We start from the raw sequence: 16,219 nt of genomic DNA on the forward strand, positions 1-16,219 counted from the left end.
AAATATTGGAAGATTACAAAAGGTCATTAAGATCTGCTTTGTGATCAAAGGCAACGTGAAATGAGGGCAGGGAGGGAAGAAGTAGCAGCTTGTGCTTAACCGAGTTTCTGAACCTGTAGGTTCCTGCTCTTCTGCCACCTCTCTTTTGTTGGTGCAATTTACCTGGGGGAGGGGGGGGTTGTCCCAAGACCCTTTGAGTTCATTTATTTATGTTTCCCCAAGGGGCTTTTTTGGGGGGGGGAGTGTTTCTCCCCTGCAATGCAGCCATCATCTCTCCCGGGCCCAGCAAGATGCCGTCCTCCTCACTGGAGGGAGGTGGGGGTTCAGGGAAGTGTCCTTTTAATCATTAAAGCAATCTGAAAGACCACCCTTAGGGGTCACCAGGATGATCTTCACCCAGCTCAGGCAAGAAACCCAGGAACCCTCCACTCCTCCCCCTCCCTGCCCACCCCAGTGCCTGCTCTGCTCAAGTCAGAGATGTGGGTTGGGAAACAAGCCTTGGATTCCCAAAGCGCACCTGGGAGGGGACTTGTCTAGGATGGAAACTAAACAGGGTTGGAGCTGGGATGGAGTCTCCAGGAGAGGATTTCCAAGGCTGTAGAGAGAAGTTTAAAAGAGTGGGACAGGAGAAGACAAAAGCTTCTTTAGCAACCCTCCTGCGATCCAAATGGTTGCTGTGGGAAATCGAGGTGGGGAGGATAGGGCTATCTGAGGGGACGAAGAAGAGCAGCAGGCTCAGGAAGCAGAAATGCAGTGAGAATCTTGGGGTTGTCTGATATTTATTCTGACAACAGCATATGTACATTGCATTGAGCTTGCAGTTGCATTGAGTTTGCAGTTGCATTGAGTTTGCAGTTGCATTGAGTTTACAGTTGGGAACCTGATGCATAGGCACGCCTTGCCCCGAAGCAGCTGGGGACTCTGCCTTCAAGGGAGCTTTCGTCTGCTGATAGAAGTGGCCTCACTGCGAGGGGAGTGTGTGTGTGTGCTCGCCCTGAGGCTGCTCTCTATCGGCCGATCGAAGTGGCTGGTGACTGCATTTGGGGAGCTTCCATTGCCCGAAAGAGACTGCCCTTAAAGACGAGGGGACACGGGTAGCCATGCCTTGCCCTGAAGCGGCTGGAGACTCTGTCTTCAAGGGAGCTTTCATCTGCCGATAGAAGCGGCCTCGCGGTGAGGGGAGTGTGTGTGCGCGCTCGCCCCGAGGCTGCTTCTACCAGCCAATCAAAGTGGCTGGTGACTGCATTTGGGGAGCTTCCATCGCCCGAAAGAGACTGCTTAAAGGCGAGGGGACATGGGCAGCCATGCCTCGCCCTTAAGCAGCTGGGAACTCTGCCTTCAAGGGAGCTTTCATCTGCCGATAGAAGCAGCCTCACAGTGAGGGGAGTGTGTGTGTGTGTGCGGTCGCCCCAAGGCCGCTTCTACCGGCCAATTGAAGTGGCTGGTGACTGCATTTGGGGAGCTTCCATCGCCCGAAAGAGACTGCCCTAAAGGCGGGGGGACATAGGCAGCCACGTCTCGCCCTGAAACGGCTGGGGACTCTGCCTTTGGGGAGCTTTTGTCAGCCGATAGAAGTGGCCTCATGGAGACGTACGTGAGTATGGGCCGCTCTAGGTGGGGGAGGAAATTAAGTCACCTCTGAAAAGACGGCCTAGCCATTTTTTCAGGGGTCAAAAAAAAATAAGGCCCAGCCTTATTTTGAGAGAAACACGGTAATAATCCATGCAGCAAGATTGGCATATGCACGGAATTGGAAAAGTAAAGATATTCCAAATGAATTTGCAGTATTGAGGAAAATCATGAGATGCACAGAAATGTATAAACTAACAAAGGAGCTAAAAATAAGGAGGTTTCGTATTATTATAAAACATGGGACAAATTTTATAGTTGGCTAGAGATGAGAAAGATTCATGCAAATAAGGAATGATTATCTGTATATTTAATGTATGTGGAATGAAATTATGTAATATTATTATTGGATTTAGCAAAGTAATGACAAAGATTGATGTTAGGAAGATTGTAACTGGTTCAACATTTTTATTGTACTTTCTGTTTGTGTTTGTTTAATAAAGGAAAATTTTATAAAAAAAATAAATGGGAATATATGACTACAAGATAAATAAAGTATGAATACGGAAATATTGATTTATGAATGTTTTCATAGTTAAGATTGAAATAAACTATTGTGGTACTGTTAGCCTTCTAGGGTCAGAGTCAAGTGCTGCAAGGAGTCGAGTGGAGTTGAGTGCTGCAAGGCAGTAGCAGTTTATCTAATCCATTTTTTTCTAGAACTATGCAAATCCTTTGAAAGAACTTGTACAGACAGCCAGGAACAACTTCCAAAACAGCTGTGGAGCCTGGAAATGGTTGCTAAATGGATTCTAAACAATGCTTTGTACACACTCCCACAGTTTTCTTTTTCAGGGGATTTGCACAACCTGTTATTTCTCCAAGCAGCACTCAATTGGAGCCATGCACAGCTCCATTCAGTAGAAGCTCAAGCAGTGTGGGAGTCAAGAATTTAAATGTTCTCTGATGCATTCAGTTATTTTGTTTCGATGTTTTGTTTTGATTTCTCTGTATATGCAGATAGGCTGCTGCATTGTAGATTATTTTTCTTTTCAGGACTATAATTGTTATATATTGTTCACAGGGACATGTTTGTCATAAAAAGGGAACATATATTCAATGTTTGCTTTGTAAAATATTTTTATACCCCACTCAAGCTCTCTTTGAAAGTATTGAAATATTTGATCAAGTCAGAGCCAATTTTCTATCTGGAGTGTAATAATTACTATATAAAAGAAAGAAAATAGTACTGAAAGTATTGTGATCCAGCACTATTTTTATAATATGGGATTGTTAATGTCATCTATATTTTTAAACTAAAAGAATTAAGCTGCAATATTGGAAGCTCTTCAATTAAATATATTGTTCGTACCATCTACTTATTGATTAGGAATAGCAATGGCAATAGCACTTAGAGTTATATTCTGCTTCACAGTGCTTTATATCCCTCTTTAAACAATTTACAGAGTCAGCGTATTGCCCCCAACAATCTGGGTCCTTATTTTTCTGACCTCGGAAGGATGGAAGGCTGAGTCAACCTTGAGGATGGAACTGCTGGTAGTCAGAAGAATTAGCCTACAATACTGCATTCTAATCACTGTGCCACCATGACTCTTTTAGAACTATATCTTGCTATTATATTACCAAATATTATCAACATGTGAATAGATTTCCTCAGAACATGTATAGAAGATTTGTGAAACGAGAATCTAAAGCAGGGGTGTCCAACCTTTCACCTTCCCTGGGCCACATTAGAAGATGAAAATTTGATTTGGGCCGCACATAAAATAAAATAACAGTAACGATACCTGATCATCCAAAAAAACCATAGAAAACATAGTTAACATATTAAATTTATTTGGAAATGAAGTTAGTGAGATGTTTTTATTATTTATTAAATATTATTTATTTTTTATCATGGTTTTTTTATCACAGTTTTTTTATCACAGTTTATTTTCTGGCCAAATTTTGGGGGAGAGCTCGCCCGCCTCGCGCCTACCTCTCCTCCTGCAAATGGCCCGGCTGGATGAGGCAGGACTGGAAGGCAGAAGCAGCAGGAGCGGCGGGGGCAGAAGCCTTCCCCCGCCACCGCTGCTGCTTCTGCCCCCGCCGCTGCTTCTGCCCCCGCCGCCGCTTCTTCCCCGCCACCGCTGCTGCTTCTGCCCCCGCCGCCACTTCTGCCACCCCGCCGCCGCCACCGCTTCTTCCCCCACCACCGCTGCCGCTTCTGCCCCCGCCGCCACCTCTGCCACCACTCCTTCCCCTGCCACCACCGAAGCTTCTGCCCCGCCGCCACCCTGCCGCCGCTTCTTCCCCTGCCACCACTGTCGCTTCTGCCCCCACGGCGGGGGCAGCGGCAGCGGGGACAGAAGCAGCAGCGGTGGCGGGGGCAGAAGCGGCAGCGGCGGGGGTGGCGGCAGGGGCAGAAGCTTCGGCGGTGGCAGGGGAAGAAGTGGCGGCGGGCAGAAGCGGCATCAGAAGCAGCAGCGACGGCGGGGGCAGAAGCAGCGGCGGCGGGGGCAGAAGCAGCAGCGACTGTGGGGGCAGAAGTGGCGGCGGGGGCAGCGACGGCGGGGGCAGAAGTGGCAGCGGGGGCAGAAGCGGTGGCGGTGGCGGCAACAGCAGGAGGTGGCGCTCTGATGGCGCCCGCCTTTTCTTTTGCTGCTTGGCCTGGCGCTCGCCTCGCCCCGCCTCGCACCTGCCTCTCCTCCTCCTCGCTGGCTCTGGCACGAAGGTTGGGGTGGGCACTGGGCCGCATTACGAGGCGACCTGGGCCTCATGCGTCCCGCGGGCCACGGGTTGGACAAGCCTGATCTAAAGAGTGGCTAATAAATGGTTGACTCTATTCTTGAATATAAGCATAGATAAGGTGGTGACATTTTTTGCCAAATTCATTTTCATAGCAACCCTAAGCACCAATTCATTGTGTTATACACACTGTCCAATAGCAATTTCACTTAGGAGAAATACCTTTGATGAATATTAATTCTTGAAAAATACATGCTACAAGCTTCATTTTTTCTTCTTCAATATTGTCTCAATGTAAGATACTAAAGGGACCTGAAATTTTCTGTAAAATTTTAATCTCATTATCTATTCTCTGATGCCAATTTTAATGGTGACTAATTTTGTTAGAAAATTAGCAATTTCTTAAAGGACCTCCTATGAAAACTGTTTGGATAAAACTAAAATCTATAGTTTTGTGTTTTGCATATAATTTTAATAAGTTGTTATGTATGTGTAAGCTATTTAGATCACATATTCTTTATGGAATATGTGATTTATCTACCCAAGAGTTTACTTCTTTACTTTATTTCATAGTGTGATATGGACTGTGGGAAGAATGCCTATAGATTTTCTAATAGAAATAAAACCATAACTGAAAAAGTTCTGTTTTGAGCCTATCTACTCTTCTGTGTTTTTTTTTTTTTTGCTTATAAGATTAGCGCATATTATAATACTATAGGTGAAGCTGAATCTCAACTTTTATGTGTTTTTCTCTCAAAGAAAGCTATAGCTTACTCCTAATCAATAATATAGAGGTACAATCGATTTACAACTTGGACTAACACTTCTAAATAATGAAATCATTAAGTAAGTCATGCCCAATTTTATAAACTTTTTGCCATAGCTGTTAAATTAATCACTGCAATTAAGGGAATCATGACATTAAGTGAATCCAGCTAACCCTAACTTTGATGTCTGTATAAAATGTTATGGCAGTATTTTGTAATCTATAAGGCACTACTGGGATATAGCAGTCTCCACTCAAAGTTATCTTGCAAAAAGCATATTACAGGAGTCGATTCTTTGCCAAATTGTGGTCACTGGCATGAAAAGAATGATCTATTGGCAACAATAGCCAGAAAGAAATCCAACACATTTCTAAATACATTCTCAAGAATGAATCATATCCCTGTGTTTATCTATATGGGTTGGCTGCAACATTCATAGCATGATAGAATGGGAATATTTTTATGAAGCTATATTTTGTTTGCTCACCCTTAGTACCTGGCAAAGATGTAATTGTACTGCTTTTTATGAAAGTATGTCCTAGGTAGAATGGCAAAAAATTTCTAGCAAAAATAATATAAAAATATACAAAATTAAAAATAACAAACATTTGTGCCTGTGAGGAAAATGACATTCTGAAATAACCAATTTATAGAAGGCCAGAAGATAATTTGTCAGCATGTGGTTGCTGGAATTTCCATTTTTAGATTTGGGTATTTTCTATTTTTGGACAAATGTAGTATCATAAGGCAGAACAAAAAATGACAACAAAAATTTATGTTAGACCATAAGCACTTTTAGTTGTGGCTACACATAGGTGTAAATACTTAAATTGCAATCAGTTTTAATTAGAATGGATCCTGAATGAGTGCATTTTCTGTATTTTCCTAGCTTCCTCTCTTTTTATAGATTTACGAAGCATTCTGAAGTCTCAACTTATCCTAGTCACCGTAATTATGGTGATGCTGAACAAAGGGACTTAATACTGATCCCCAAAGTTATGGCCGTTACAAGGCCCCCACAGTGACATGATCAAAATTTGAGCACTTGGCAGCCCATCTGCACTTACAATGTCAAAGGTGCTTCAACCCTCCCCCCCCCCGTCTGCCTATATACTTTCCATCTACAGTCTTTTGCCCCCTCCCACACACACATAGCTGACCTTTGCTCCTACTGCTGACCAAGCATGCCTGGCTTGGCTTTTTGTAGATAGCTGTTGATTGCATGAGGCTTTCTTCATCAGCACGCGAGGGAACTGGGACTAGTTTTGGGTAGCTGCAGCTTCACACCAAGATGCTATTTTGTGCCATGCTGCTGGGATGACTTCCAGGAGTGGCTACAACTTTGTGCTGTCGCTTAGGGGTTTCCTTCAGCCCCAAAGCCACGGCATACCAAGAAGCCCTGAGTCACAGTGTGGCAAGCAGCTGAAGAGCCATAAATTCTAAGGCTGCAAGGGAGCGTGCAGAACTGCCAAAGGGCAGAGATGGAAGGAAATAGTTAAGAGGAAATGAAGGGAGGCAATCTCTTACTGTGGGGGACTGAGAAACCAAGACTTCAGCCTGAAACAAATCAGGCCTGGAGTAGCTTGAATTGGGTGGGTCCTGGTCTAGCAATAGATGAAATTCAATTAATGACCATAATGGGAATTGCTGGAATTTCTATCACTAGGTGATATAAGTCATGTGATATCAAGCTTTATGACCAGTTTACTTGGTGATGGAAGTTCCAGTCTCATTACCATCATAACTCAAGGGCTATATCTATATCATCAATGACTGGATGAGATTTAAGATTTACAAATTAAATTTTATTTGATGTTTGTTTATAAAATTTTTAGTCCAGCTAATACACAGTTAAAAAGAACAAAGGCACCATGAGTAAAAACATATAAATAAATAAAAATACCCATATCTAACATGAGCTGAAGTTTTTTCGCTCTCCAAATTTGAAAATAACCAGGACATTAATTGTTCCTGAACATCATCAGAGTGGGAGTCTGGGGAAATATCAGGACAGGCATGATGACACAGAAGGTATAGGAGATGATCCAATGCAGAGCACACAAAATCCACTTTCTGAATATTTTGTTTGTTTATTTGCAAAGAAAAGCAAATTTCTTGATTTCATTTACAGACCAGTGGTGGGATTTAAATTTTTTTAATACCGTTTCTCTGTGTGGCTTGGTGGGCATGGCAGGGAAGGATACTGTAAAATCCCCATTCCCTCCCCACCCCACTAACCTGCTTTTCAGCTCTGTTCTCCTGTGCAGGGCAACCAAAGAAGACCCAGCCGATCAGCTGGGACTCAATGGAAGGCAGACAATAGATGGCAGGGGGCAGTCAGAGGTGGTATTTGCTGGTTCTCCAAACTACTCAAAATTTCCGCTACCAGTTCTCCAGAACTGGTCAGAACCTGCTGAATACCATCTCTGGTACAGACACTTGAAATAATGTGTTCAGTAATACATTAAGTGTGATTTCTTCCTTCTGCTTCTCCTCCTCATCCCTTTGCCTCAGTGATAAAGCAGTAAGAATGTGGCATTGATTTATTGGTATTTGCAGCAATGAATATAAGTCAGGTGTTTGTGTGCAAAGTCTTTAGCTTAATCTTGTGACTATTTAAGCATATGGCATCTCGACCACCCCTTAGCTTATTAGAGCAGAGCAAGAATGTTAATTACCCTGGCTGACATTCTATCTCAGGCTGACTTGGTTTGCTTTTTACATTGTCTGGGAAAGAATATCTGCCCTGAGAAAGACCTCTGTCTCATCACCTATAATGCATTTTCAATGGTCTTATCTGAACTCAACCCATAAATACTTCTGGTGTCTTGTCCCAGCCTTCCCTGGAAAAATAGACAAGCAATCAGTACTAACACTGCCTAGAATCCATCTTGGCTCACCAGCTATCCATGCTTTTTTCTTCTTCAAATTTTCTTTTTAAAGTCTGGAGAGCGTCATCCTTTTTTCTACCCAAACCAATAGCATCCCTTGTCCTGAAAGAATTTCTGTTTTGTAGAAAAGTGTGTTGCAGTTCTCTCCCAAACCTTGTTATCACTGAAGAACAACAGCTTGCCTATCTGGGAATTTTAGTGACAGGATAATAAAGTGCAATAGACTGCTATGTACCACCACAATCTTTAGCAAAGAAAACTTAAGAATCTCACTTAGAATTGTTCTTAACTAATAAAGCATTTCATAATACTGTAAGCATTTTACAAATTATAAATAGGATACTTCTGAAAGTCCTAATTGGTCTTTACTTTAAAGAGTAGAATTTTCAGGTTTGGCTGAATGTAGGCTCTGCTTTGCAATCTAATTCTAATATGCAATTTATGATGTTATATCACCAGATTTTGTAGCCCACTTACTTTCAGTTTTGCCCACAGAGGGCGGCTAGAATAAAGAATTAAGACGTTTATTAATTATGTGCATTGCATGCTGTCTTGCTTCAAAGGAGTTTTGACTGATTTGTACATTTTGATCATAGCAGTAAGTGTTAAGTATATTAGTCTGAGGTAGATTGATTTTCTTTTGAAACTATGAAGTTGTGGTATTTATTTATTTTACATATATGAATTTATATACTACTCTGCTCCCAAGATTCTATGATTTTACAGTAAAATTGAAATTACAATAGATATAAATTAGATATTAGTCCAAGAAAAACAGGACCAAAAATGGCTTACAATCATAGCAACAGTATTAAACGCCAATTGCTGACCAATGACTATAGCAAAACCATTATCTGAACTCTATGAAAAAAGTCAGGAGATAAGTATTAGAGAAAAGTATTCTAGAGCAAGGAAAAAAACCCCTTAAAGACTGCCTTATTGCGTATTTCTTTTAAGAATAAGAATGATGAGCATGTTTGCTTACACTGAAACAATAGACCTATTATTAAGAGAGACAAATTGTGCAAGGATATATAGGTCAAAATCAGCAGGCTTGCCTCATTCCTTTGCCAGCCTGGAACCAGTCTGATTTATTACGTTCTATCCAAATTGACTTCCCAACTTGTATATAGGTTTCAAATGAAGACAATGATATGCCATTATTAAGACAATTGATTTTTTTCCTATAATCAAAGAAACACACATTAACTTATTTTTGTATGCTTTATATTTCCCAGTTATCCATTGTACATCATTAGTAATGTCTTGTATTCCTCAGTCTTTTTAAAGCTGGCATGACCATCTGGCATCTCTCGTTTGTATTGGATGCTGCCATCCATTTATTGGCATGTAAAATAAAGCTATTGTATGTTAGCTAAACATGCTCTGTAAAGTCTTCTTTCTTTGATACTGAAATTTAGTTCTTTCACTCTAATGACTAGAGTGTGGTTATCCAGATTTGGTGAAATAGATTCATTAAAATCTTTGTTTATTCTTCTGTTGCCTTCATATTTCTATAGATATTCCATCAAGTTGTATAGTCCTTTTACTTGGTAATGACTGAGTGCTGATATAACTCCATCTTCTTTCCAAAAAGAACCTGGTTCACAATTTCAACTCACAACTTTTGCTTGAGGGACACCTAGCAGCAGTGTCCAAGAGTGCATTTCACAACTTCATCTTATGTACAAATAAACCATTCTTGTAAACAGGAACAGATATGATTCATTGTTAATCATATCTTAGACTAATTAGACTGTTACAATTCACACTAAATTGGACTCCCTTCAGAAGCTACAACTACTCCAGAGTGTGGTCATTTGAATAACTCTGGGTAAAAATCAAAACTATCATAATAACACTATTACTTAGCTTCCAAGGAGAATTCAAAGTGCTGATGATCACTCTTAGACTTAAAGCTCCTTATGGTTCAGAGTCTGGTTATCATCTTCTCCCATAACATCTTCTCCCCTTGGTAAGATCCAAAACTGTAGGTATTCTCATATCCTCTTAACTAAAGATTGCTATCTATAGGGAACAGAGAAACCTGTCCTTTTATTTCCTGTCTCCGTCCTCTGCAAAATTATATTTAAATGTCCCTTTGCCTTTTGATCTTCCAAAAAAGATATCTAAAGACAATTGTTCTCTCAAATATTGGAGAAGAATTGTTAGAAGTCTTCATCTGTATAATGAGGAGGGAGAAGGTTTTTAATTTTGGTTAAATCATTTTATTTACAATTATTTTATTGTGATTTATGGCTTTGTGATTTTATTAAATTATGTATTTTGTTTTTTAACTAAAATTACGGATTCAAGTAACTATATGCCATAAATTGAGTAGAAGAGCCTACAAATAGATATAATTATTAAATATTGGATTTCTGTGAAAAAACAGACGCAAATCTTGATATGTGATTTTGAAATAAATATAAGTTGTGGCATTACAAATGGCAAAATATAGCTTTTGCAAAAGTGACCTTTGCTGATTTTGAAAAGCTTAGCAGGGTTATATACTTGAAGAGACTAGAAAGTCAAAAACACACTCTGGGAGAAGACAGTGGCAAATAATTTCTGTTGATTCCCCCAAAACAGGATCAAGATTGGCAAAACATATAGAACTTTGATTACCATAGTAATCAAACTGACAAATCTTTCTTATTAAAGCTACCTAGAAGGGAAGACATATCCCTGAATCTTTAGTACCTTGGGAACTATTTATTTATTTCTTTAGTTTCAAAATGACCAATTCCATGATGATTCTGCATAGCTTACAATGTAAAACTAATTATAAGATGTAAAATATGAAATTTAAAGAAAAAACAGAAACACATCCTGAAGTAATAGCAATAGTGGTTAGACTTATATACCCCCTCTCTAAGCCAACAATCTGGGCCCTCATTTTACTCACTTTGGAAGGATGGAAGGCTGAGTCAACCTTGAGCCAGTGAGATTCGAATTGCCAAATTTCAGGCAGCCAGCAGTAGCAGAAGTAGCTTGTAGTACTGCACTCTAGCCACTGTGCCATCACGGCTACTTCATGCTGCAGAAATATTGGAAGGCTACAAATAACATTTCAAATAAATTTGAAAATTGTATAATTGTATAATTTTATAAATTGTATATATTCATATAAATTTGTTTTGCTTGTCAGTGATCTGTAATTGTTTTCTCTCTCCTTCAGTGGAATTTTTATACTGTGATTTGGCTTCTATGAAGTCCATTCATCAATTTGTTAAAGAGTTTAAGGCAAAGAATTTCCCACTTCATGTACTGATCAACAATGGTGAGTTTTTATTATTATCATTATTTATTTATTGGTATGAATGTTCATATATTCTATTCAAACCCATGATGTTCTTTCATTTATAACCCTAGCAGCATAATTATGTCACCAGTAGCAATATAACTGATTTTCTTGAACCTTTTTATATTAAAGCTCTTACGCAATCAGATATGGTGATTTTACCCATATTTTTTTGACATTTCTTAGACCTCCTCCCAAAGTGTGTTCTAAATTTTAGATAGAAAAAAAACACACATAAGAATAATTGTATCAGTTACGTTTAACTTATTTCAGATAATTAGTGTCGTGCATGTTTTTCTTAGAATTCACAATTGTATAGTATTTTTAAAAAGTTATACTGCTTTTGCAAATCTTCATTTTTTTGTTTACTTTTTTAGTTTTTGAGGTATCTAAATATTATTAGCTATAATGTATGCTAATGTAAAATTTTAAATTTATTTCAAAATGGAACATGAAATTATCTTAGCATTGTGATAAGAGAGGGTTTTATAAATCAATCATTGCAATCAATCATTGCAATCAATGATTTCCTTTAGTTAGAAAGTATCTAATAAAGTGAGCTGCAGGTCATGAAAGCTTCTGTTTTTTACTGAAATGTGTTAGTCGAAAAGGTGCTCTCAGACGACTCCTGAAATTACCTTGTGAGAAACTACTAACCCAAAGCATAATGATTGGAATACGGCCATCTTTGATTGATTGGTATTATAGTAACTCTAATCATGTATTTACTTTTCATACAGTGTGATCAGATATTGCATATAGTTTGTTCAAACATATATTCTAAATTATGCATTATGGAATGTCCCAGACAAACATGATTCATTGATTTAATTGTAGCAAATCAAGTTTGGCCATGTAATTAAACCTCAGAGCAATAAAATATTAAAATTCTCAAATATTTTTGAAGCATAATGCAGGTGAATTAAAGTGAAAAATATATATCATATAGGTTATATTTCAGGACTACATTGCCATATCTTTTTGTTTCTGATTTACTCAACATATGAATATTTAGTACTGTAGCATGAAAAATAATTTATTCTAACAAAATATGACTGCCCAAAAATGCAGTAGTTCTCAAATTAACAACTGTAATTTGAGCCCAAATTATGGTTGTAAATCATGCTGGTCATTAAGTAGACACCACATGGCCTTGCCTGGATTTACACATACTTTTGTGCAAGTTGTTAAGAGAACATGGCAGATATTAAGCAAATCCATTGTACCCGATAGGTATTTTTTGTCAGAAACTGGAACTAAACACTGGTTTCTGGCAAAAAAGTTATAAATCAGGATCACATGAAAGTAGCAACCTGAAAACAGCTGTAAATGAGAGCCTGTTTCCAGTCACCCAAAATATGATCACATAAGCTTATGTGGTCACTGGAATTTCAAAACCATGTTATAGTAGTTCTGGAAAGTTCCGTCATAATTTTGAATGGTCGTTAAGTGAATGGTCTGTGTTTTCAGGCTTGCATTTTGCTTCAAGAACCAACTTTATGCTGCTTTTTAAATAGTAATAAGAAAACAAAATAATATTGCATGATCTACTTTTTAAAATGAAAAGCCCTTCACTTTTATTGATTTTCTTTCCTCCTGTTTTAATAAAACAAATGGACATAGGCATTACTCCTCATATAATCTTTTTTTTTTGTTCTCTAAAGCTGTTACTACTGCCATTAAGATTAACAAAAGGACAAAACAAAACTTTGATCTTATTAATGAGTTCATTAAGGTGTAGTTTCTAGGACTTTGAATTTGTTCTTTCTAATGTTCTTCCTAAGGTAGAATTAGGCATTATGAGATTCAGATTAAATGTTTATATATTCTCCTTTGCTACATTTTGAACAACTTTCTTTCCTTCACAAATTCCAGTTTTACAACTGCCTCACTGGCAGTTCCCACTTTTTCGGGATTTTGGAAAGTGATTGTGTCTTTATGTACCATTTATATAGCACATGAAGGAAAGGGAATGCTTGGCTCCTTCCCTTTTGTTGTCCCCACCAATCATTCTCCTTATCAAGAGAAGGGCTACAGAAAACAAAACAAGTTTTAATAGCAAAACTTGGTCCTAAGCAAGAACTTAACAGTTGATTAGAGGTTGTAAAGATTATGTCATGAGGCTTGTCATTAATAGGGATAAATCAGTCAACCAACTATTAAATTAAGAAATTGTTTCTGTGAATCCTTAAACATATCTGTATTTACATACAGACCTCTGCTGTGTCTCTATATAATTTAAATTTCTAGATTTATATGTTTCCACATCTGTTCTTAATGCTGCTGGTGATTATTATTGTTCTGTTTATTAAATTATTGAAACATATATATATTTATATCATATAATCAATGGGCTGAGGATAAACTCCAACATGAGTCCCAAAGTTTGGAAGATTAAACTTCTGGTCCTAGTGACTGATTCCGATTGAATCCTGCCATATAATCCGTCATAAAATATACTTTGTCTCTTTGATTGAAGTCCATAGATTCATTACTTTATATTTGTTTTCTAATAATGTCAATTAGTCTAGAATGAAATATAATTTGTTTTGATTGGAAGTAACTCTTCTGCTAGTAAAATTTGATTTCTTCATTTTTTCTTCTTTTGTTGCATCTACATACACTAATACTTAAGCTTTTAGTTTGTTCAAATGTATTTCTCCATTTTAATTCTGATAGTAAATTGTGCTTTAGATTCATGGTTTTTGGAAAAGCCTGGACCAATTTATCAATAATTTCTGAATTTTAGAAAACTATGAATAAGAATAAAATTAATTTTAACTTTAACTCTACTCATTCAATTCTCTACAGTTAATCTCACCAATAATACTATAATTTATGATATTGGGTATTTTTTATGACATTCCAAAATGGTTTCAATATATTTTGGAAAGTAATGGCAGACTGAAGATAGAAAGCTAATACTTACAACAACAACAACAACAACAACAACAACAACAACAACAACAACAACCAGTTAACAGATCGGCTCCTTGGACACAGGATTCTCCCACTTCCTCACTTAATTATCTTTTGAAGTTGCTGATTTTCTGGATATTAAGGCAAGTTCCATCCTACCATAAAAATGTCCTTCTAGAGGAAAGAAGCTTTATGTAAATTGAAGGATTAAAAAAGTAAACTTTAATATTTGGAAAACAGCAAAAGGGGGATTAGAATGTTGATTTTAGAATTTTATTGGATTAGTTGAATTTGAAATAATATTTCCTCCAGGGCATTGAAAACTTTACAGAAGAATGTATGAAAATTCTGAAATTAACAAAAATGCCCATCAGAAAGTTTTGCTGATTGGAAAATAAATATATGATAATAAAGGAGCTTGAAAGTGGACTTGAGGGAAACAGAGAGAATTAAAGATTACAATTAGAGGACAAGAGACCCATTAATAGGATGGAGCTATCTTATTTGACGATATAACAAATTAAGGCTGTTTGGAAACTTGTTTGATAACAAAAAAATGGATCTAACATAGAATATAGAAAAGAACAGATCTTACTGGATGAAAGACTCAGGCTGATTTAAGTGTGGATTTGGATTTTTTAAAAATGCCAGACTACAAAAACGATATGGAAAAAGATGCTGTGGATCTGAAAATGGATTTTAAAATGCCAGATTACAGGAATCGTATGGAAAAGGATGTACCAATGAATTTGCATTTGAGACCAGCTAATATCATAAAAATAAAAGGAACACACAAATAAGAAATAAAAATAATGGTCTGCACAGTTTCTCTATTTTGGATTTACAAAAGGAATGTATAAAACCAGTGAAGATGATCCTGAAAGGAGATAAAGAGAAATTTATAGGGAATCAACCTGTGGGACATTTCCTGAGAGGATTAAAGATAAAGTTTTTTTTTTTAAAGTAAATAGAAGTCAATGTAATTTGACCATGGCTAAAATATATTTGTTTGATTTCTGGTAGCTATTAGTGGGATACCTTTTTTGATCAGGACTGAATGACAAGGCATTACAGATCTGTTTATAAGTGGGGAGAAGATTTTTGTTTTTGCTTTATTTCTTAGTAAAAGTGATAGGTTAAAATATTCATGTTACTATTTTTGGTAACTCTTAGTAGGCTTTTGTTGATTGAGTCTGAATGATGAGTTTTTACAATTTGATTATTAATAAGGAATGAGATCTGGAAATAAGAACTTTTTTTTAAATTAAAGTACTAGTTAAGTTACTGAACTTGTTTATACTTGTCTGGAAGGAGGGGACATCATCTTTTATAGATCTTTTTTCTTTCTTTTCTTTATTTTTCCTACCTTTGTGCACTTCTCTTTTTCTTTGCTTTTTATATTTTCCTTAGTTTGTATTAGTCTTGTCTTTGTACTTATATAATCTAATGAAATTATTATATTATTAAAAAGAATATTTCTTCCTTTAGAAATTAGACTGCATTGTTTGAAAAACTGAATACAGTTAAATTAATATAGAATTGATTTAAAGTAATGCACGTACAATACCCAAATTAAAAAGCTTTGCTTTTTTAAGGCAATGCCTTATCTATTTTGGGCTTTAGTGGGGGAAGAATAACCAAGCCTGCTAGATCTTTCAGCAGTCCATGATCCCATCAACATGTATCCTTCTGGATCACCTATGAGGATTGGGAATTGGGTGTACCATTTTTAGATGATTGTATTGTTTCCTAAGTAGGTGGTTCCAGATAGTATGTAGGGGGGGGGGTGTCTCAGTATCTCCCCATTTTTTTTTAAATACCTCAACGAAGGAGGGAGATCCTCCAACATTTTGGCCTTCAATATCATAATATGTTGAGTATCATTTTGGCCTTCAGTATCATAATACATCACTACACTTGACTGTTCAAGAAATGTGAAATTTGTGAGCCAACACCTGGAGGTTGTAAGGACCTGGATAGAGAGAATCAGGCTGAGACTCAATCCTAGCAAAATGGAATGG

General features: G+C 37.4%; 1 protein-coding gene across 2 annotated transcripts in view; it reads left to right on the forward strand.

Annotated features, from left to right (window-relative positions):
- DHRSX (dehydrogenase/reductase X-linked) overlaps positions 1-16,219 on the forward strand; it is a 139,080-nt gene that overhangs the window by 61,511 nt on the left and 61,350 nt on the right. For both annotated transcript variants that reach the window (XM_087938394.1, XM_087938393.1), the window contains exon 4: positions 11,157-11,258. In XM_087938394.1, the coding sequence (XP_087794520.1) occupies positions 11,157-11,258 (102 nt within the window). The remainder of the gene's footprint in view (positions 1-11,156; positions 11,259-16,219) is intronic.

The sequence above is a fragment of the Pseudonaja textilis genome, chromosome 8 (genome assembly GCF_049901715.1).
Source record: "Pseudonaja textilis isolate UNSWEBS1 chromosome 8, rPseTex1.2, whole genome shotgun sequence".
In the NCBI taxonomy this organism is placed as follows: domain Eukaryota; kingdom Metazoa; phylum Chordata; class Lepidosauria; order Squamata; family Elapidae; genus Pseudonaja; species Pseudonaja textilis.